At 36.4% G+C, this 24,525-nt stretch overlaps 1 protein-coding gene, 1 long non-coding RNA gene and 1 pseudogene across 4 annotated transcripts; 2 read left to right on the forward strand and 1 right to left on the reverse strand.

The window, feature by feature from the left end:
- Positions 1-9,989: 9,989 nt before the first annotated feature.
- On the forward strand, positions 9,990-14,120 carry LOC110931764 (annotated as a pseudogene).
- Positions 14,121-18,228: 4,108 nt separating this feature from the next.
- On the forward strand, positions 18,229-21,830 carry LOC118490625. The gene is made up of 3 exons (XR_004889590.1): positions 18,229-18,488; positions 19,230-19,287; positions 21,275-21,830. It is a non-coding gene; the product is annotated as an uncharacterized LOC118490625 (long non-coding RNA).
- Positions 21,831-21,952: 122 nt separating this feature from the next.
- On the reverse strand, positions 21,953-24,280 carry LOC110929345. 3 transcript variants are annotated; one of them, XM_022172484.2, is made up of 7 exons: positions 23,933-24,280; positions 23,776-23,847; positions 23,430-23,467; positions 23,269-23,348; positions 22,889-22,972; positions 22,707-22,815; positions 21,953-22,189 (listed from the first exon to the last, which is right to left on the reverse strand). In XM_022172484.2, exons 1-7 carry the CDS (start codon positions 24,176-24,178, stop codon positions 22,048-22,050), a joined length of 771 nt encoding a protein of 256 aa, XP_022028176.1. In that variant the 5' UTR covers positions 24,179-24,280; the 3' UTR covers positions 21,953-22,047. The 3 variants fall into 3 exon arrangements, with proteins under 3 accessions (XP_022028176.1, XP_022028178.1, XP_022028177.1); XM_022172486.2 differs by having other exon boundaries at positions 23,929-24,259; XM_022172485.2 differs by having other exon boundaries at positions 23,925-24,185.
- Between the last annotated feature and the right edge of the window lie 245 nt (positions 24,281-24,525).

Genomic DNA, 24,525 nt, shown 5'->3' on the forward strand with positions numbered 1-24,525 from the left:
AATAGGTAGCTATGTTAATATACCGGACCAAAATTGGAAGGATTGGATAGTATGCGGGTTCGTAAACCAAACGAGTATGGAGACTCGTGTAATATGGTTTAACAAAGCCTACATACTAAAATGAAACCTAACCTAAGTGCTTACGACTCATCACGACCCGTTTAGGTAGCTTATGTTACCTTAACGCGTCGTTCGCGAAGAACGCGTTTGGAACGCCTAACATCGTGGCCATATGGTATAACCTCGGAAGGTTACAGCTATGGTCACCTAATGTGTTTGGTCGGATCCTAATGATCGACCAAATGGGTCGGGTTCGAAAGTATAAGCGATGGTTTAGATCGCTTACCTTACGACCCTATATAAGCACTATACTAAAAGTGACGAGCTGAGCATGTTAGAACATGCTTAACTAAGTTTAGAAAACAGGTTTGGCATTGATAAGTGGTAAAATACACATATTTGTCCCGTGTAGATTGTATAATTTTTGTATATGTTTTATTTGTTTTTATTTAGTTTTAGTATTATATTATATTCTTTTGTGTTTTGCCAGGTCCTGGTGCAAATGGAGCGAAAACGAGTAATACGGAAATGACCAACCAGTTGGGCAGAGTGGAGCGCTAATGACCGAATTAAAATTGCCACTATTTTCCTTGATTGGGATGAGCCCACTTATCTCTTTATTAATAAAGTTGAAAGATGGAGGGGCATGAATGCATACAAGATGAAAGTAAAAATTCATTGTGTCAACTTCTTGGAATTTGAGGGACTTAAAGTGAAGAAAACCATGAAAGTTAAATTAATTCAAACATGTCACAAGAAAAAGAAAGTAATGGTCTGTGATGTTGACCGAGTTCTTCTGAGTTGACCAAAAGAAATAAATATGTTGACTTAGGTATTGCTGTGTGGACCGGATTCTATGGGCTACGTAGAGTTGAATGAAGTCAAGCCTATTATATTTTAGCCTATAAGCCCATACAGTATGGTATTTGAATGGGGGTTACAACACAATTTAAAGGGAGGAGCCCCATATATATACGGAAGATATATATCAGAAGAAGAGGGCGGCCACTTATTAAATATAGAAAAAAGAGGGAGACGCACGTAGAGGAGACATCAAAACGAAAACAGTGGAGGGGACATTAACATCAGTCGCACAACATCAGACGATCTTGGAGGAGACGGACGAAGAACAACAGTTCTGAAGATTGTCTTGCAAGAAATCAAGTTCGGGGATCATTGGGGTCAAGTGGGAAGCTTAGAGATCAAGGAATTTACGGGTTCTACCTTACGATTTCTTTTATTTTCTAGTTTCTTGTTTTTACTTCGATGAATTCTTGTTTGAGATTTTGTTCGATTATTTTTAAGACTATGTTTCTCGGCTAAAAACCGTAAACTACCTAGGTTAATGACTATGGCATAACAAAGTTTGGATTCTTTATTCGATTTTTGGCGTGGTTGTGGATTTTTCTTGTATTGTAAAAGATTTGGGAATTTAACTTGGTGCGTATGCGTGCTTGTGATTGTTTGATTATTGTTTATTGCTTCATTCGATTCTTGGTGACGGTCTTTATCACATAATAGAGTCGGATTAGGGTTCTTGATTTAGGTGAGTGTCTATATCACGTAATAGGTCATTAATCCTTTAGAGTGAAAACGCGTAAGTAACCTTAGAAACAATATTCGGTAATTTAATAAAATCAAGTGTTTTGCTAGACTCGTCGCGGAAAGGCTCGAGGATATTAATAGGTCTCGGTTTAGTTATAAGGACTTAACATTCCATTGTCTATTAAGCCAAGATTAAAACCCGTAGTTGCTTTAGACGTTCGCGTGGCAAGGTAGAGCGTCTTACATAGGCACTTTCAAGAAACTAGAGGACGAAAAAGAAATCTAGAAAACCGGTGAGCGTAACAGCCTAGGTAGTGCCATAAGAATCGCCTTGAGAGTGTTTGAGGGGCTTAGTGGTGTCTTAATAGGTTTAGTATCCAAAGATCCCGGTTCCACACCACAAAATCATCGAATAGAGATCCATTCTGAGTTTAGCTTGCGTCTAGCCTAGGTAGTCTTCATCATCTCTGGTCAAAACCTTCGTTCGAGTTCGCGTCTAGTTAGTGTAATTTTAATTATATTTTTAGGATATTTAGAAACCCCCCCCCCAATCAATAAACAAATTAGTTAAAGTCCGTGTCAGTCTAGGTCTAGATAAAGTCGTTAACGTAATCAGTAGAGTCTCTTGGGTTCGATACTCGGACTTCCTTAGGCTATACTACACCGATCGGTACACTTGCCGGTTGTGTGGTTTAGGATTTAACGAGTCTTAGTTTTATAAATTTAAAGCTTAGAGAGTCTAGTTTAGGGTTTAATTTAGTTAATTTGGTTAAACCACTTTCAGCACATCAGGCATCAAAACAAACGGCTTTGATGCTCACGAGTAGTTTGGTTACAAAATACGCAAGAATGCTCATTTTGGCCGAAACTACGACTCGTCACTGAGCCTAGATAACGTGGTAATCAGTAGGTATAGTCACTACGGACTATAACCATCGTGATCACGCTCACGTTATGAAGTTCCATGAACTTCGTGTTGACCATAGGCTGGTCACACAGAAAGTCAAACAAAACTTTGACTTTCGGACTCGAAAAGCGAATAAAAGAACGAAAGAACACTTACCAAGGGTCCCCGAATGCTAATCTAGATCAAAATGGCTCAGGTATGAAACAAAGGTTCCAACTTAGAGCTTAGATCAGATTTTTGTGGGTTTTAACAAGAATGGGGGTGGGGTATTTATAGTATTTCCCGAAACGTTAGGATCGTTTCTTGAAAAACGTGATCGAATCTCGTGCGTACCCTTGTCGAAAAGTTGTGGTTACTGAAAATGACCCTTAGTGAGCTGAAAGGGCAAGTGAAATCATGTGGTTGTGGTTTAATCAGCTGAAATTTGCTGACTAATTGATCTTATCTGATCTGTATGTCTGACGCGGCCCGCGTCAAGGTGCAGGCCAAACTAATGCGGGCCGCCTGGCCCTGTCTGATCTGCACCACTTGCAGAATTTACAGTTTAGGTCCCTGTTGCATGTTTAAGCCATTTCCGACACTTCTAAGGCCCGTAAAGCCAACTTTAAGGCCCTAAAATGATGCCTAAACATTGTGGACATGAAACATGCTCAAAAATGTTCCGGATGTTGGTTCGTTTGGCCGTACGATCGCGATGTTCGCTTAATTACGACGGAATGCGCATAAGCGCGAAAGACGATCCAAATGACGCGACGAATGGATTTTTCTCATGCCAAACACTAAGGCATAATATTAGGATGCTTACATAAATTTTTGGATGTCCGGATGTATTCAGAACGTAAGTTATGCGCGAAAGTGCAAACTTGTGCACTTTTTGACACTTTTAGCCCCTGAATGATCCAAAAGTTTGTTTTAGCATACCAAACCCCTCAAAGCCTATTTGTAAGCTATGTAAAGGATATTTATGGTATGTTTAACTTATGGACGTGTTCCGGAATGTTCGTTACAGTTCAAATTGGCATACTTTCGCAGTTTGTCAAGTTTAGTCCCTGTAAGCGAATTAACTTGTTTTTGCCATTCCAAGGCCTTCAAAACTTATTTCTAAGTTATGTAAAGGTTATTTAAGGTATGTTTGAGTATATGTTGATGTTTCGGAGTATTTGTCGCATTAAACTGTGTACGTTTACGCACCAGTTTGCGTATAACTCTCCAGAAAGCGATGTAGAGTTTGAAATTGAACAAAAGTCAAAACATGAAAAATATAAAACACAACCAAACAAACATTGGGATCAAATAACATTGTTTTATTGATAACTGAACTGTTCACAATGATTACAAGCAGAAATGTTACATTTAAGATACTACAAAAGCAAAAACATAATATGAGATTGCAAGTGATAAATCATCTCAAATAAAAAAAGAGTAGAATTTAAGAAGATAATTCCAGCTCATTAATATACAACTGGATCAATTTGGATTATGTTTTATAATTAATGGGTCAAATCAGTTAAGCCAAAATAATCAACCAAAACAGTAAAATAGTCAAACAGGTTGCAAACGCATAAAACCTTCGCTATCGGTTGTTGCCTCATCAAAAGCATGCTTAGACTAGTGTTGTAATAAAATAGTTTATAATCATATATACGTATGTAGCACATTTATTTATTCTATAAAACTTGAAAATCAGTATAAAGTTGGTGGTCGGCCAACCAAACCCAACTCAACCCAAGTTCCTAAACAAGATTAAGATGTTTTTAACTATAAACATTATATAAGCTAGTCTAACTTCTAATAAACGATTCCAATTAATGTCATGTGATATTCTCTCCTTCAACTTCTCAATTATATGTTATAATTTTGTAACATGTTTGTGCATGGTGGATTTGTACTTTCTCATCACCAACTTACACCAACCTGTTAGTGCTTTTTCAAATTTCAAGAAACTTTCCCGCGTAAATGATCAGATTGCTTCAACAATAAGCTAGGAAGTTGCGCAATAACACAAATTCACGCGCGCACCAGCTTTCCTACCAAAGATAACTTTCAACTTTTAAGAATTGCCCTGCGCAAAAAAAAAAAAAATCACGTCACTTCAATATCAAGCCACACAGTTGCGCAACGAAAGTAATAAGACACTTCATGCGCGCCAGCTTGGCAGCTGCGCCGCTTACTACGTGTCACATTATACGCGCGCCAGCTATTCGAGCTTTGAAGATGCCTCTTGAGAGCTTAACAAAAGCAGGCTTAACTTCTTACTTTTCTGAGTTCAGAGCTCCACCCACTTGCAACTTGTGCATGGAAGCATCATTAAACTGGGGGGACTTGAAGGGGTATGGTCCCAAATCCGCGCGCGAGACCATACCCTTAACATACTAATTTGGTAGCTATCCCAGCCTCGCGCCCGCCAAACAGGGGCAACCTAGGTCGCGCGCAGGGTCTAGGAAAACACAAGCCCAAATTTCACACTTGGCTCCTTGGATAGAAACCCTCACTGCCTGGACCTTGCGCTGGACACATCGGACAATCCGGATGGCTGCGCGGAAGACAAAAGCGCAGGTGATCCAAGGACAAGTATTAAAGGTACAAGTGGCAGAACCACGGACCAGTGAGCGTCCAACAAGTTGTATCCGATCATGCTCCACGATTTACAATCGTACAGGAGACAAGAAGGTACACAAGGACGCTTACGTGGCACCAATCTGCGTGCGCCGACAACTACACCACGATCTCCACTTAGCAATTGATGACAGAGCAGACAACAAGGACAACGGTCAGGCTACGTGGATCCAATCAACGCGCGCCAGCTCTCCTCTCGCCCAGAAGCACCAACGGTCGTGGCAGAGGGGACAAAACGAATATTCCTTGTTGTCAACGACAAGGCCCAAGGCCCATCAGCCCATCTTCTTCCACACAACTCTGGCTATAAATAGGAACCTTCATCTACAGGTTTAAGGATCCACTTGCTCTCTTACTCCTAATTACATACTTAATCCTCGATACACATACTTAATCTCACGCCGGAGAGTGGTTAAGAGGAGGATCCCCTTATTCCCCTCCTCTTAATGAGCTTAACGGGGTGTTTAGTGTTTGCAGGAGAACAACCATCATGGCTTGGACGAGATAAAGAAGATTAACCTTATTTGTCGAGGCACATACCACAAACTAATCACCAGATTAGTTTCGTGTTTCTTCAGATGACGATAAAACTACCGTAGTTTTCTGTTTCTAGACATAACAATCGAAAAAAAACATGTATTTTACCATTATAGAAATATCTAGCTAGGCGTGTTATCTCCATAATGCTTTACAAAATACACACAAAACCATCAAAATATCAATACCAATCAACGTGTTTGGTTGATACATCGAGTTTCCTTTTTGGCTTCGTGTAGCGGTTGTTCTCATATTTTGCTTTTACAATGAGGGAGTAAAAAGTAAGTATGTCTCAGCTGAGCAATCAAACAGTACGTTTAAGATACTACAAAAGCAAAAACATAATATGAGATTGCAAGTGATAAATCATCTCAAATAAAAAAAGAGTAGAATTTAAGAAGATAATTCCAGTTCATTAATATACAACTGGATCAATTTGGATTATGTTTTATAATTAATGGGTCAAATCAGTTAAGCCAAAATAATAAACCAAAACAGTAAAAGAGTCAAACAGGTTGCAAATGCATAAAACCTACGCTATCGGTTGTTGCCTCATCACAAAAGCATGCTTAGACTAGTGTTGTAATAAAATAGTTTATAATCATATATACGTATGTAGCACATTTAATTATTCTATAAAACTTGAAAATCAGTATAAAGTTGGTGGTCGGCCAACAAAACCCAACCCAACCCAAGTTCCTAAACAAGATGTTTTTAACTATAAACATTATATAAGCTAATCTAACTTCTAATAAACGATTCCAATTAATGTCATGTGATATTCTCTCCTTCAACTTCTCAATTATATATTATAATTTTGTAACATGTTTGTGCGTGGTGGATTTGTACTTTGTCATCACCAACTTACACCAACATGTTAGTGCTTTTTCAGATTTCAAGAAACTTTCCCGCGTAAATGATCAGATTGCTTCAACAATAAGCTAGGAAGTTGCGCAATAACACAAATTCACGCGCGCACCAGCTTTCCTACCAAAGATAACTTTCAACTTTTAAGAATTGCCCTGCGCAAAAAAAAAAAAAATCACGTCACTTCAATATCAAGCCACACAGTTGCGCAACGAAAGTAATAAGACACTTCATGCGCGCCAGCTTGGCAGCTGCGCCGCTTACTACGTGTCACATTATACGCGCGCCAGCTATTCGAGCTTTGAAGATGCATCTTAAAGAGCTTAACAAAAGCAGGCTTAACTTCTTACTTTTCTGAGTTCAGAGCTCCACCCACTTGCAACTTGTGCATGGAAGCATCATTAAACTGGGGGGACTTGAAGGGGTATGGTCCCAAATCCGCACGCGAGACCATACCCTTAACATACTAATTTGGTAGCTATCCCAGCCTCGCGCCGGCCAAACAGGGGCAACCTAGGTCGTGCGCAGGGTCTAGGAAAACACAAACCCAAATTTCACACTTGGCTCCTTGGATAGAAACCCTCACTGCCTGGACCTTGCGCTGGACACTTCGGACAATCCGGATGGCTGCGCGGAAGACAAAAGCGCAGGTGATCCAAGGACAAGTATTAAAGGTACAAGTGGCAGAACAACGGACCAATGAGTGTCGAACAAGTTGTATCCGATCATGCTCTACGATTTACAATTGTACAGGAGACAAGAAGGTACACAAGGACGCTTACGTGGCGCCAATCAGCGTGCGCCGACAACTACACCACGATCTCCACTTAGCAACTGATGACAGAGCAGACAACAAGGACAACGGTCAGGCTACCTGGGTCCAATCAACGCGTGCCAGCTCTCCTCTCGCCCAGAAGCACCAACGGTCGTGGCAGAGGGGACAAAACGAATATTCCTTGTTGTCAACGACAAGGCCCAAGGCCCATCAGCCCATCTTCTTCCACACAACTCCGACTATAAATAGGAACCTTCATCTACAGGTTTAAGGATCCACTTGCTCTCTTACTCCTAATTACATACTTAATCCTCGATACACATACTTAATCTCACGCCGGAGAGTGGTTAAGAGGAGGATCCCCTTATTCCCCTCCTCTTAATGAGCTTAACGGGGTGTTTAGTGTTTGCAGGAGAACCACCATCACGGCTTGGACGAGATAAAGAAGATTAACCTTATTTGTCAAGGCACATACCACAAACACCAGATTAGTTTCGTGTTTCTTCAGATGACGATAAAACTACCATAGTTTTCTGTTTCTAGACATAACAATCGAACAAAACCTGTATTTTACCATTATAGAAATATCTAGCTAGGCGTGTTATCTCCATAATGCTTTACAAAATACACACAAAACCATCAAAATATTAATACCAATCAACATGTTTGGTTGATACATCGAGTTTCCTTTTTGGCTTTGTGTAACGGTTGTTCTCATATTTTTCTTTTACAATGAGGGAGTAAAAAGTAAGTCTGTCTCAGCTGAGCAATCAAACGGTACGTTTAAGATACTACAAAAGCAAAAACATAATATGAGATTGCAAGTGATAAATCATCTCAAATAAAAAAAGAGTAGAATTTAAGAAGATAATTCCAGCTCATTATACAACTGGATCAATTTGGATTATGTTTTATAATTAATGGGTCAAATCAGTTAAGCCAAAATAATCAACCAAAACAGTAAAAGAGTCAAACAGGTTGCAAATGCATAAAACCTTCGCTATCGGTTGTTGCCTCATCAAAAGTATGCTTAGACTAGTGTTGTAATAAAATAGTTTATAATCATATATACGTATGTAGCACATTTAATTATTCTATAAAACTTGAAAATCAGTATAAAGTTGGTGGTCGGCCATCCCAACCCAACCCAAGTTCCTAAACAAGATTAAGATGTTTTTAACTATAAACATTATATAAGCTAATCTAACTTCTAATAAACGATTCCAATTAATGTCATGTGATATTCTCTCCTTCAACTTCTCAATTATATATTATAATTTTGTAACATGTTTGTGCATGGTGGATTTGTACTTTGTCATCACCAACTTACACCAACCTGTTAGTGCTTTTTCAAATTTCAAGAAACTTTCCCGCGTCAATGGTCAGATTGCTTCAACAATAAGCTAGGAAGTTGCGCAATAACACAAATTCACGCGCGCACCAGCTTTCCTACCAAAGATAACTTTCAACTTTTAAGAATTGCCCTGCGCAAAAAAAAAATCACGTCACTTCAATATCAAGCAACACAGTTGCGCAACGAAAGTAATAAGACACTTCATGCGCGCCAGCTTGGCAGCTGCGTCGCTTACTACGTGTCACATTATACGCGCGCTAGCTATTCGAGCTTTGAAGATGCCTCTTGAAGAGCTTAACAAAAGCAGGCTTAACTTCTTACTTTTCTGAGTTCAGAGCTCCACCCACTTGCAACTTGTGCATGGAAGCATCATTAAACTGGGGGGACTTGAAGGGTTATGGTCCCAAATCCGCGCGCGAGACCATACCCTTAACATACTAATTTGGTAGCTATCCCAGCCTCGCGTCGGCCAAACAGGGGCAACCTAGGTTGCGCGCAGGGTCAAGGCAAACACAAGCCCAAATTTCACACTTGGCTCCTTGGATAGAAACCCTCACTGCCTGGACCTTGCGCTGGACACATCGGACAATCCGGATGGCTGCGCGGAAGACAAAAGCGCAGGTGATCCAAGGACAAGTATTAAAGGTACAAGTGGCAGAACAACGGACCAATGAGGGTCCAACAAGTTGTATCCGATCATGCTCCACGATTTACAATCGTACAGGAGACAAGAAGGTACACAAGGACGCTTACGTGGCACAAATCAGCGTGCGCCGACAACTACACCACGATCTCCACTTAGCATGTAATATACCAAAACTTTCAAAACCCTAATTTAATAATTGATGTCAGATGATATTCAATGTTTCGAACGTTAGTCTATTTATAAAGTATTTAAAACATACGTAATGAAAATATAGTTATTAAAACAATAATAGTTATTAAAACAATAATAAAAATAATAATAAATTATGTTATAACATAGTATAATTAAAAACAATTTCTTGAAATCATCAACAGCAAGATAAACTCATTAATAAAATAAATTATCTGGTACAAATTTGTTTTTAAAAGTAGAACCTACAACAAACAATAAAAAAACAAACTAAATCTATATCTATATCTATATCTATATATCTATATATATAATATATGAATAAGGTTTGAGACACGTGTCATGTTCTGGTGCAACCAATTGTGATTTTTGGCAGGAAAAGATGGGAAATGTGTTATTTTTACACGGGATCCGCGTATGGTATCCATACCCGCATAGTTTGACCCGGGTATATAAATCATGGAATAACCTAATTCTCTCATTCTTCTCATTCAAGCGGCTTCCAGATACGTTTCTTTTACAAAACCTAATTCTTTTAATGCTGCTCCACAATTAGGGTTTCTTCTTCTTCAATGTCTCTGTTGATCCTCCATCTCTGTGTGTCCTTATTTTCATTATAAAGGTTAGATTTCGACAAATAATCAATCATCATTCTTGATTTTTGAAGGTTTTCTGACTATTGTTTTCTTTGTTTGTATATCTTATACTTTTTGATGGATTATCCGTATTGTTATCAGTTCAATCTAAATAGGTATGTTATTCAATCTCATCTAAATTGACTTTTCTTTTAATCAGTGGTCAAAACCTTTCGTATGATGAATTTGTTCAGATCTGTGTTGAAGGATGTGCGAACAGAGATCTAGGGTTAGATCCGGCAAAAGTTATGGATGATTTTGGATCTGTTATTGTGTTAGGAAATGTCGTGTTGAGGCTGAACAAGTTGGCTTTTATTCTAACCCTAATTTCATTAGTTTTTCATAAATTATAATTGTTAAATTGCAGAAATTGTTTTTTTTTGTTTATATTATTTAGTTGTTTTACATAATTGAATTGCCGGTTTATTCACTTATAACCCTAATTTTGAGGTTTTAGGGTTTGATTTTATTCGGATTTGTTGATTTTTTGGATAAGGCCCAAATCTGATGGATTTTTTTTTTGTGTTATTGTGTGATGCTGACAAGGCTCATTCTTGTCCGCGGATTCTTTCATCCACGCTAATGGTTCTTTCTTGTGATTCTTATGATGTTTGACATTAATGTTTTCGTGTTTTTTTTTTCAGAATCATGTTAAGCGATTCTTTGAATTTTATTCTTCTTTGGATTTAGTGTTGTTGTATCTGCTGTCCAACAGATGGAATGGCGTGTTTGTAGTGTCTTGAGCAAGTATTCAACTTTTTTCAACACACTTAAGAAAATATATAGTGGTCATTTATCGATTTTAATCCGAGTTTTTGGTTGGAATCGAATTGGGTATTCGGTTTTTAGTTTTTGGTTTGGTTTTGAATTTCTTTTAGTAGAAGATAAGATCTTACGCAATAGGATATAGTTAACGGTGATCAAAAAATTGTCATAAATGTGGATCCGGATTTCGTAACCCTAACTTGGGATGTGTATGATCCCTTCAACTCTTCGTCCAGATAATCAACTTACTGCTTTGGTGCAGAAGGTATATAATCCCTTCAACTTTTTAGTTTTGTTATTATGTGATCTTTAATTATTCTCATTCTTTGCCAACTAATGACCATAATATAAACAAACAAAACCTCTTTTTTTTTTTACTTTATTAGGTTCTATTAAGTTATATAATTTCTATGGTCATAGATATGCAGGATTAATTTGGCTCCTGTGACACTATCCATACTACTGGTCTCTGTCCATAATTTCACTTTTTTGTTTGTTGGATGATATTGAATTGCTGGAATCTGAGTCCATAATTTCAGTTTTTCTCTGTTGGATGATGATTTGATGAGTTTTAAAGGCTGTGATGGTCAATTTTAATGCGTCTGAGTGAAATTGGGCAAAGATGAGATTGTCCGCATCTTGGCAGGGCAACCCGGACGGTCATGTGGTTTCACATGGCAACCGTAAGTATGCAGCCATGGCGGATTTATCCACTCTGTTTGATTATTTACAAATCTGAGCCTCATAATCAATCATTTTATAGCATCGACAATAGTACTGGTATACATCTGTTATGTTTAAACTGGACATGTTTTTAATTTTTATATATATTTTTTTGGCATTTGATGGGAGGACTTTATTCCTTGAGTCTCAAAGAGATTTGGAGTTTATAGTAGCCGGAAGAGTTAATGGAAGATTTCATATGGCATATCTCAAAAAGTAAGTTGTACAAAGTAGTATTAACTATATGCAGGTAATAATGGAAGATTTCACATAAAAATATGTGCATAAAATATGTGCATTGAACGCATAAAAGCGGTACGGTTGCCGGTTGGTTTTGACTTACTTGGCCGAAACCAAGCAGGTTGTGCTCAAAATTCGGTTTGTGCACCTCTATAATCAGCCATCACTTTATATAATGCTGGACATTATAGGCCGATTACCAATATACACGTGCCATGTATCCCAGTCGTCATGATGTAAATAAGCTACAAGATTTTTCGTGATTTAAAAAGCTATGATGATCAGTTTTAGTGATTTGAACAATTCTGAGATTATCTGCATCTTGATAGGGCAACTCGGATGGTTATGTGAAACAAAAATGTATATCTCTATTTCGTATTACATCTAGCAAGTATGCAGCCATGGTGGCGTATCCGTTTTGTTCAGTTGTTTATAAATCTGAGCCTCCTAAATCCTAATGAAAGTATTGGATCATGTTGAGCTGATTACTTTGTCCCTGTTGTTCACAATTAATTAACAACCTTGAGGGGAAGAAACCAAAGTTGAAGGATGAACATTTCACATTTTAAGAGGAATTTTTGAGGCACACAATGAAGGTTATGACTTTGATAGTGTTTCCCGGTACAGATATGCTTCGTAAACCTCTTCTCGAGAATCAGTATGCTGATAAGAATCTTAAGTCACTTCTGGTGAGTTATGATATATTGTATTTTGTCTGCTCTTGTATTTAGTTCTGAAGTTTGATTTCAATTATGCAGTGTTAAGTGACAAAGCTTTGGAGTGTATCATCACGGAGAATGACGAAAATACCCTTTTTAATGAGCAAACTCTTCAAATGGTTGTGGTTTCAAAAATATTTATCAAGTTAGTTTTTTTCAACAACTTATCATACTTCTCTTTAATCGTTTTTATTTTTCGGCATTAACTTATTTGTAGGTAATCCCTTTTAAGGTAAGTTATATTTTCGTATAGTCAATCAGCGCTATAGTACATTTGTGTTTGTTATTCTTAACCAATTTGTTGCATATGTAAATATGCAGTGGTAACAGGGGCAAACAAAGGTATAGGATTTGAATTTTGCAAGCAACTGGCTTCAAATGGGTCAAAGTAGTGTTGACTGCAAGAGACGAAAAGAGAGGCATTGATGCCCTTGCCAAATTCAAAGACACTCATCTTTCCGATCTTGTTTTATTCCATCAACTTGATGTGCTGGATCCTGTTAGTGTTGCTTCCTTAGCTCAGTTTGTGAAAACACAATTCGGAAAGCTTGATATCTTGGTACGCTTCAAAACCGTGTTCTTCAAATCTAGCAATCTTGTATTTTGACCATCCTTTCACGAAAAAAATATACAGTTGAACAATTCTGGGATAGGTGGTGTCGTGGCTGATGAAGTGGCTTTAAGGGCTGCAAGAAATAGTGCCAAAGAAGTAATCGTTTTTACACAACTTATCTTATTTTCATTTTATTATAACTAATTTTCTCTTAATACAGGTGGCTGCAGGAAGCCAAATCGAGTGGGGAAAGATATTAAACAAGTCTTACGAGTTGGCTGTACAATGTGTACAAACAAACTACTATGTGGCGAAAAGGATGGTTGAGCATTTCATTCCTGTTCTGCAACGATTGTGAACGTTTCTTTGTCTATCGAAAAGTTAAAGGTACGCGATTCAACTGAAATGCATGCATAAAACATCGATCTCTTGTGCTACATATGTATGTGCATTCTTTATGATACGATCGTTTATTTCAAGTAATTAATGATTTTTGGAAAAATACTACACCGAATAATTATAATTATGACCCATTCTCAATGAATGGGCTGACTTGGGCAGTTTATGTTAGCTTGATGGGTTGATTTGGGTTTACTCAAAGTGTCACTCTTCTAATTAGAATAGAACCAAATGGGCCAATATCATCCACCACACCATCTGTCGTCACCACAACCTAGGGATGAGCTCGGTACTGTATCGGTATCGAAAGTACCGATCCTGAAAATAAAAAAATGGGTATCGGTACCGAAAGTGTTTGGTACGGTACGGTATTCGAAGATAAAAAGTGGGTAAATACCGCACCGGCACTGAAAGTACCGATCTCAAAAATCGCAAAAAATGACCGGTACCGAAAGTGCTCGGTACACGTGTCGTTTGAAATGATGTATTGGTTGATGTGGTTCTTGGTACAGGTGGATTGCTGTAAAGAAGAACAAAGCAAGTTAGAAGTTTTGAGTGCTTGTTTATTAGAGTTGATTGGCTTAATGTGAGGAATTTTGGTGAGGGTTTGTAAGTTGTTAAACTTGTTGTCTATAAGTAAATCTTTGTAGTGAACTTTTGGCTCCTATGTCACTTGCGATTGCCAGAATTAAAAATTGGAGTTTAGAGTTTATGTCAATGGTACTATAGCCAACTTCTGGGGCTGAAAAGTTGTATGCATCATCGAGATCTATGTTTATCAAATTGGTTTCTTGGGTTATTTGTATTTTTTGAATGTGAGTTCGTATTTTGTTGATTCGAATGATTAAGTTATGGTTTAAAAAATACGTTAAAAATTTATTAAAAGTACATGTATATATATATTTAAATTAAATTCGGATATCTAATTGAAATAGTTCAGTTTAGATTTTTTTTTGAAATGCGAAGTTACCAAGGTTTGAACCTTTGTCCTGTCATTCTTAACTCCAATGCCTTTGCCGTTAAAACCCCCTACCCCACCCATGTGTGTGCGCACACAATGTATACCTTTTAAAATTTAAATTACCTTTACAAAAGATAGACTAGAAAATCATAATGTAATCTTGTCACGTATTTATAAGAGGCAAATAAAGTTATTTGGTAAAGTCTTTTCACCAATTTTTAAAAATTTAAAACCCTTACCGTCAAGTTTATGCATTAACAAGAAATGATAATAAAAGTAACTTTCTCTAGCCCGGGAAGCAATCCCGGGTGACAACCTAGCTAATTATAAACAAAAAAGGAAAAAAAATATATAAATGGTTAGTCATGTTGCATTTTTTTGAGTGTTAAATGAGAAATTGAGAAGGAATGAAAAAAGATAAAACAAAAAATGGAAAAAAATATAAAGGGTTAGTCATGTTGCATTTTTTGACTGTTAAATGAGTGTTAAATGAGAAATTGAGAAGGAATGAAAAAAAGATAAAATGATGAGATTCCTTCCTTCAGGCTTCAGCCGATATTGTATGAAAGAAAACTATTTTATAAGACTTGATTATATAAATGTTCCTATGATTTGAGAAAAATAGCACATTTGTTTGTGGTTTAGTTTGGAAAAGTAACAAATTTGATAGTGTAGTTGTCAATTGATTCAAACACTATAATCCCGAAAACTACACAAATGGTTGTCATGCTTAATTTTATACAATTAGTATTGGTACATGCTCGCTATCCGGCGCGACATTCAAATCTGTTACGTATTCTTAGTTTACAAAGATTTAGCATAATGTAAAAGAAAGTATTGGAATTGTGTATAATAAAATGTTAGTCCCAAAAACACAAAACTAAAAAACAAAGAGTAAATTGTCATTTTAGTCCCTGAGTTTTTGTCCAAATTGTCATTTTAGTCCAAATAGTTTTTTTTCTTCTCTAGGTCCCTGACTTTTCCTTTTTCTTGCCATTTTGATCATATTACCTAACTTAGGCAGGGAACGATGCATGTTATCAAAGGTATTGGGCACTTGTCATAGGTACTTCAAAGGAAAAGGAGGGCTTAATTTGTGTCCCTCTTATAAATGTTTTTATCTTTCTCATGCATTTTTATCTTGGTTTTTAAAAGTGTGCCTAAGGCGTGAGGCGGTCTGGAAAACGCCTCAGGGGCCTTGAAGCGGCCCCTCATGCATTTTTGGCTTAAATATTGGGTCTGTAGGAGGCTGATATGTAAAAACAGCCAAATGGATGAAAAATTATGAATGGTTTAAACGTTTTCGGGATTATAGCTCGATATGTAAAGAGATGAGAGATCTTTATACTATCACCTGATGAAGTTATGAATAATTACTAGATTTTTGTCGTAAGTGGTTTGACTTAACCGGTTCGGACTTATAAATCTGGACAGTAAAAATAGGTATGTGATAGGACCTGTAGTCGAGCCAATTATATTATGTGATATAAAAATATATATATAAATGATATGATGCCACTTATATTTTGTATGTACTCTTTTTATATATAAATGTTATGATGCCACTTATATTTTGTAAGTACTCTTGTGGTGTCTCGCTGATCCCTTTTTATGTATTGTTAATACCAGTGGCGGAACTAGCCCAAAAAGTTAGGGGTATCCTAATTTTTTTTAGGATCAGGGGTATCCTTTATATAACAGAAACGACGGAGTTGAGGGGTATTTTTACACTACGGAAATGGAGTTAAGGGGTATTTTTACACTACGGAGAAGGAGTTGAGGGGTAGCCCGTGCTACCCCTAATTACACAACAAGTCCGCCACTGGCTAATACTCTTGCGGAACTCGACTACAGGTCTTATCACTAGCCGATCACGTTATTGAGGAACAAGTAATATCTCGAAGTGATTTACGACAATTATTCAAGAAAACGTCATTTTGGGTTTACTTGATGCATCCATGGTTAAAATATAGAGAAGTAGCTTGTGTGCCCACTTTTCAATGCGTATAATACTCAGGTCAGACCATTTTTTGCATTGAAAGTATATTGTGATCATTTTAAGCTGGACCTATTGGTTTGCTTTGCTCATGTAATTGTTTTAGTGGGGCCTACTTGTGTGGAGTATTAGGTTATTAATTAATATTTATATATATTTTTATTTTCGGGGACCACCGGATGGGCCGCACCTCGACTTAGAGATATCGCATTGTCTCTTTATAAGTTACGGGAGTGTTGTGTTGATGTACGCTGAGATTGTTTAACAAATATTCGATGTGGCAATTTTGACTCGTTTATTTGTGAATGAATTTGTTTGGTGATTATTAATTGATTAGTATTTCTTTCTTGCAGGGTCACATGTACATCATTGATGTATCTCAATCAGTTGATCTTGATTATCCTCATGCACTTGATTTTTTCAAAGAGGATTGTATTCACATGTCTGTAAGTTTTTTTTAAACCCGTTTTTTAATTAGTAGTTCATAGAGGTGTCGAGGCTCGGTTAATTTGGGTTTTGTTTTGTGTCAAATAAAAATTAGATAATAAAGACGCCAATTCTATCCCATGCACTTGATTTTTTTAGACAGCGTCCTGCTCACGTATCTGTAAAGTTTCTTTTAAGACTTCTTTTCTTAATTAGTAGTTCATACAAGTGTCGAGTGTTTGATTTTACAACTTATTTACTCAATACTATCGATACGGGCTATGTTTTCTATCAAACATATAATTGAGTTAAAACGGAGTCCAATTTGTATTTTAATGCATGGTTAGATCACTCTTCGATCTTATTTTGATTAGTTTTAGTTATTGAATTAAAATATTTTTGATTGCCTAATGTATTAAAACAAATTAAAAATAAAATAGGCCAACTGACTAAGCGAACCATAAGATTAGGTTTCACGAAATGTCTAGGTTCATGAATTCAACACACTTAGATCTCAATCCTTATACTAATGTCAATCAACTTTGCATATTGAAAACATTTCACTAGCTCCTTTTATATTAAAATGATTTCAAAGGTATGGCTTATCATAACTTAAAAATGTTGTTTAGTTTAACAACTAGAAATTTTACAAGGTCTTTTACATGTGATGCTCATTTAACAGCTTAGTTTTATAATTTTGTGATTATGATAAAGTTTGAGTATATATATAGTTATTTTACTTGAGATGACGAGGAAAAATATGTTGTTGAATTAAACAATTGGTGTGATCCAAAAAAATTATGGGTTCCCCTTTGACTATTCATTCACCATGGTGTGTCTTCTTAAGCGTATGGGTTTCGAAAACATTCTTATACAGAGATCTCATTATGAATTAAAAAGGAATTAGCTTTACACGAAAACTATGAATACACATGTAGACAAACTTAGGATACTGATGAAACAAAACAAATAAATTATTGTCAGAAGGGAAAGAAGATTCTCAATATGTTGTTTGTGTACCTTTTATTATCGAAAACTAAATTTTCCTAACCCGGGATGTTCCCGGGTGATAGCCTAGTAAGTAAATAAATAATGAAATAAGGGAATGAATTGAGAATGAATAAAATTTGCAAATTATAAGATCTTTCCAAATTCCCAATCAATTTCTAGACAACCTTCTTTTTTTATTTAACCTTATTTTTTTTTCTAAGGCCTTACGACATACATCACGGGATTTCGTATCCCCTTCCATCTATGAATTGTCATATAAATCGATCTCGTTCAACCCGTGTAACTAGAAGTAAAACCCTTTCGAAAGCTAGTCTCTCCTCTCTTGCTCAACCCTTTGGTGCGCAGGCAGACTATACGCCACCGACCACAAGTTCGAACCGATAGCGCCACTAAGTTCAGCATGCCATTCGTATGTTAAAGCCGCCAACGACCATTAAGCACCGCCACCACCTTGACTCATTACCGATGTATGGCTCGCAATCAGCGCCACCGTTGTTTTAGATTTGCCACCTTCTGTCACCATGAGTCGCCATTGCCGCTGTTTCGTTCTTTCGATCAGAAGAGGTTGGTGACCCACCTTATTATTCCGTTTTCCGTTATTTTAACGTGGGATGGGGTTCGGGTTTGTTGAGTTTTCCGGCGACACATTCTGAGAGAGTTAATTTTGAGTGTGGGATGGATGTATCAGAATATGAATATATATATATATATATATATATATGGTCTGATGTATATGTGTTTTAGTTTTGAATGTGAGCATGATTGTGATATCTTAGGTGTGTGAGTAAATGGGTTGTGTGTGCATGGTGATGTGTGTGATACATTAGTTGTTATGGATATGTGTTGCTACGTTTTGTATGGGTGGGTGTCAAGGGTTTTATAGATATCAGTAATATCTATCAACTCTATTTTTATTATTCTATTACCTAAAAGTTACACTTTAGATTTTCATATATAATAACACATTTAACAAAGGAATCATTGGAACGTAAAGTATAAACTAAACTTTATATGACAATTAGTATTTAGACTTTGTTCCCCAAAATTTATATATATATATTTTCATCTTTTTATATAAAAGCATAGGTGTTTTATAAAATAAAATACTTTATATCTTTTTTAAATTTGGGCATTTTGTTAACTTGTATATGTCTTGGTTAAACCTATATAATTATGTTGTTTTGCGTTAATTATATTGGGATAAAGGTTTAAGAATGAGATTTTAGTAGCCGGAAAACTTTAACGAACGAGCCAATTTACGTTATTAGTCTCTCGTAAAACTGATTTTGTAAATACGGTATCTAGGTTAGCGTGCGTTTTCCAAACGAGTTGGTTATGTGATTGCTTTGCTTGCTAAACTAAGGTACGGATTCCGTTTCTTTTACATCATAGTATAATTTTATTTTTCGTTACTCGTTCGTACAGATTCTGTTTGTTTTCATCGTAGTATAATTTCCAATTCCTTCTACGGGTACGAATTCTCAAGTCTTGATATCGTAACAAAATTTTATTTTCATTACTCTTAGTATGGATCTTCATCTTTGTTTTAGAGTCTGATTGTCATGTTTTGATACCTATATTCGTTTGATATGTGATACGTTATCTGAGTCAGTATTGTATCTGTCTACTTTTTGTTAGTGTGTTGTAGCATGCCATACCTCAGACTTGTATCATGGTTGCATGTTCCTGTTAGTATTATTTTCAGTTGCCTGTAAATTATTTATAAGGCCTTAGTATTTATACTCTGTCACCCAAGCATGTCTGGCTTGTCGTTTGGGCGTCAACGGTATGGCACTTATCGTGACAGTGCGTAATCAAAGTTCATGGCGTCTCTAGCTTATGCTTGTGTAGCATCTTGGCCACTAGAGGCGTATAGATCGATCTTAGCTCTGAGTTTGAGTTTGTTTGTCTGGAGATGGAATAAGGGGTGAACGCCACACTCACCATCTCATAGGTGCATGGACTAGCTAGCTGTGTACCAGTCTGTTTCTGTTTTTGGCTTTGGGTGTTTCTGTGTTACACGACTTATTTTATTGACATACTCTTTCGTGCAAGTCAGTATATGTTTTAGTATGTGAATATGTTATGTTTCTGATTTCGTTATGATAAGATATGTGTGCATCTGACTATGCCCTGAATATGGTTCTGATGGTGTATTCGATTATATTATGATATGTACAGAATCTGATTTCGTCTCTATTTCTGGTTATGAGTTTGGGTCTGGTTATGTTCAGTATCCGATTATGTTCTGTATTAGTTATTTTTTTTGATCGAGCATCCGCAATGGTTTTGTCTCAGTATTTGTCTTAGTGTCAGTTTCAGTTTCGACTTATATTCTGATGTCGTGTTATACGTTTAGTATATATTCGTCAGTATCTGTTCTGATGTCTCTCTTAGTATTTATTTTTTTAACTGTCTTTTTATATATATTATTTTATAAATTCTTCGTAAAGATTTACTTATTTTGCTTTTAAATCTCCGGTCATCTATTGTGTTTTATTTATTAAATATAAACTTCCAAAGTTAGTAAATCACCATTTTTCTTAAGTAATTACGTGCTATGAGACTCAATAAAGTATTATATATTGTTTAAATCTCAATGTTTATTACAAGACAATATTTATTTATTTATTTTGGATTTCTATTTAACAAAGACAATTAACCTGTTTTCAAAATCATTGAATTGCTAAGTGATGGTTAAGATAAAATTGTTTATAAAAGAACAAATGTTTCCCATGTCGGTTTACGAAATTTATCATCATTATTATTATTATTAGTAGTAGTATTATTATTATTTTGTTTAGAAATCCAGGTTAATCAAATTATTCTTTCTTAAATATATAACTTTTCAAAGTTAGAAAATTATGTCATTTTGTCTAATGATGGTTGCTATTAAATATGATACATTATTATATTTTGAAAATAACTTGAACGTTCAATATAAGAAAATAGTTTTGCTAAGTATTCCGTATGAAAATATTAGTATTATTAAATGATAAATTAGAATGGGTCCGTCTATAAATTAAAAATGGTTTTAATCATCATGGTCAACGTCTCTACATCAATTTTGGGTTGGGTTCGGTATCGGTTAAGTATCTGAATGACTTTTGTTTCCATATCAGTTTTCGTTGCAGTTCAGATCGGTTAGTGTATCAGTTCTTGTATTAGTCTTGTGTCTTCATCTATTTTTAGTACTCGTGTTAGTAACCGTTTCAGTTCAGTCTCAGTTAGGTTTTGTTGTGTTTTGCTTCCGCTGATATGACTTTACTTGTACTGTTGATTTTCTCCGTTACTGAGCCAATTGGCTCAACCGTATTTTTCTTTTTGTGTTTTTCCATTTTGTTTTACAGGTAATATAGGATGATCTGGGATCTCAGTGAGGAGCGTTAGGAAGTTGTTGGCCAAGATTCTTTATTTCAGTAATGTAATAAATGTAATTAGGATATTTTATTTAATGCTATGGGTTTTTAGTTTTGATATCTGTAAGAGTGACATGTTAGCTCTAGCGGGGTTGGGGTGTTACATAGCAACTGATGACAGAGCAGACAACAAGGACAACGGTCAGGCTACGTGGGTCCAATCAACGCGCGCCAGCTCTCCTCTCGCCCAGAAGCACCAACGGTCGTGGCAGAGGGGACAAAACGAATATTCCTTGTTGTCAACGACAAGGCACAAGGCCCATCAGCCCATCATCTTCCACACAACTCTGGCTATAAATAGGAACCTTCATCTACAGGTTTAAGGATCCACTTACTCTCTTACTCCTAATTACATACTTAATCCTCGATACACATACTTAATCTCACGCCGGAGAGTGGTTAAGAGGAGGATCCCCTTATTCCCCTCCTCTTAATGAGCTTAACGGGGTGTTTAGTGTTTGCAGGAGAACCACCATCACGGCTTGGACGAGATAAAGAAGATTAACCTTATTTGTCGAGGCACATACCACAAACTAATCTCCAGATTAGTTTCGTGTTTCTTCAGATGACGATAAAACTACCATAGTTTTCTGTTTCTAGACATAACAATCGAACAAAACCTGTATTTTACCATTATAGAAATATCTAGCTTGGCGTGTTATCTCCATAATGCTTTACAAAATACACACAAAACCATCAAAATATCAATACCAATCAACGTGTTTGGTTGATACATCGGGTTTCCTTTTTGGCTTCGTGTAACGGTTGTTCTCATATTTTGCTTTTACAATGAGGGAGTAAAGTAAGTCTGTCTCAGCTGAGCAATCAAACGGTACGTTTAAGATACTACAAAAGCAAAAACATAATATGAGATGGCAAGTGACAAATCATCTCAAATAAAAAAAAAATAAAGAGTAGAATTAAGAAGATAATTCCAGCTCATTAATATACAACTGGATCAATTTGGATTATGTTTTATAATTAATGGGTCAAATCAGTTAAGCCAAAATAATCAACCAAAATAGAAAAAGAGTCAAACAGGTTGCAAATGCATAAAACCTTCGCTATCGGTTGTTGCCTCATCAAAAGTATGCTTAGACTAGTGTTGTAATAAAATAGTTTATAATCATATATACGTATGTAGCACATTTAATCATTCTATAAAACTTGAAAATCAGTATAAAGTTGGTGGTCGCCCAACCCAACCCAACCCAACTAATTTTTTAACCCAAACCCACTCTGAGCGAGTGGCTATTATCTGATTAAGCAACCCATGTTTATCATTGGGTTGATCTCAATACATGAATGATAAGCTAAATATGAATTCACACTTTATATGGTTTTAGTGGGACTGGTTGTATACCTTCCAAGTAGCTCTTCCAAAATAAGCCTTTGAGAAGGTGTAACGTAATGGATGCAACTTCTGGGGCACTGCCCAACCGCAAGTTGTACCTGATAATCCTCCCCGTGACCTAATTAAGATTGCTGATATTAGATATGTCAGTTGTTCTACTATGCTAATTACTACTTGTATATACTACTAACGTTGAGAGGTTGCGTGTGCAGTTCCTGTTGAAGAACTGAACGTGAAGGCATGAGGTGCTGTTTTTACACATGAATAAGGACACCCTGCAGATATGTTCACCAACATAGGTCATGGAAATATAATTAAAAATACCTTTAGATAAGTAACACTTGAATATGACCTTCGGCTACCAAGGTTACATTCTGATAACACCATAGTTAGAATTCACGATGTTTTTCATTATCCTCCGATTCGGGTCTCTTTCCTTCTGACAAACTAATCTAATCTTGTCATATGCTAGGTTATGTTATAAGATAAGAGTGTCCAAGGAGAAATGATGCTATGTCAATTTTATATATAACTTATTCCTTTATATATTAGAAGCATGAAGAAAGTTTACCTTTGCCAACACATAGAAGCTCATTAACAAAGATGTCAAATGCCTCACACTCAGGAGCATCAAAGGGATCTAGACATTCACTACAAATTCAAGAGGAAAAAATCACAACCAAAAACGACAAGCACAAGTTAGGGTCTGCACTTTTGACTATTCACACATACGTTTCGATAATTTCTGATTTGCTTAAATTGGATAACACCTGCAGAGAAAAATATTAAACAAGCTTCACATCAAGTTCCTAAACAAGATTAAAGAAACTCATGCATCATAGCTAAAAGAGGAAAGATGGACTGGTTAGGTAATCAGGTCGAAACATGCCGTTTTCTTTAGTACGGATGGATAGGTTGGAGTGACCCGCAAACCTTTTTATCCATGTGAATTGAAAAAGAATTTAATTACCAAGATATTGAAATCTTTGGTTGCTAGAGGCAAGTTCACCCATTAGACAATCGAAGCCTGACCGAGCTTGTTAATTTTTCATTTCTGCGAAAAAGAAAATATATGTACCTGGTAGGCCTGAATGACAAGGCGAATCATTGTATCATCAGTCCTACTAACATCAGGATGGAATTGTTTCACCTGTAGAGATAGAGTTAACTCACATGAAGTGGAAAGGATCCAATCCAACATATTGAATGAAAGATGGGACTACATACATACATACTTTGGTCCGAAAAGCTGCTTTGAGGTCGGACAGAGTGCAATCTGGCATTACGTCCAGCACTTGGTAGGCAGAGGAAACAGACATACTGCTTTCTTCTCCTCTACCGGAATTCATCCTGCTGCTATTACGTTTAATGATTGGATTTAATCCCCTTCCGAATGGTCTTTGTTGACAATCACTCTTTTTTATTGATGGTGGGCGGATGTGGAAGCTCCCAAAATTTCTGCACATCAGATAGCACCCCATCTCAACTAAATGAAATGAAACAAGATGGATGGATGATCTACGTGTAATTTGCTTCAACAAATCTGAGGGTTACAAAAACCAAAACGTACGGCTATGCGTTCCCTTCGGTGGTTAATGGACTCTACAAAAAATAATCCATTTGACTTCCGGTTAATTTTGGTTCAATTTCGTTAGTATTCGGTTCAGTTTCGTAAGTAAGGCTGGCAAAACGTGTCTTAACAGGTTTCTGACGGCGCGCACAACATAAGTTTCAAACATGATTACGACTCGTTTAACTACTTTCTACCTCATGTTTATAAAACAGTTTTATGTTTTATGTACAAAGATGAATAAATGATAGATCCTAA

The sequence above is a fragment of the Helianthus annuus genome, chromosome 3 (genome assembly GCF_002127325.2).
Source record: "Helianthus annuus cultivar XRQ/B chromosome 3, HanXRQr2.0-SUNRISE, whole genome shotgun sequence".
Taxonomy (NCBI): Eukaryota; Viridiplantae; Streptophyta; class Magnoliopsida; order Asterales; family Asteraceae; genus Helianthus; species Helianthus annuus.

Coding starts and splice junctions, on each gene's coding strand:
- LOC110929345 (XM_022172484.2), bottom strand. CDS start 24,178: ATGGGGTGCTATCTGATGTGCAGAAATTTTGGGAGCTTCCACATCCGC. Junction 23,349..23,429: donor AAATCAGAAATTATCGAAAC/GTATGTGTGAAT, acceptor TTGAATTTGTAG/TGAATGTCTAGATCCCTTTG. Junction 22,190..22,706: donor TTGGAAGAGCTACTTGGAAG/GTATACAACCAG, acceptor TTGCTTTTGTAG/TATCTTAAACGTACCGTTTG.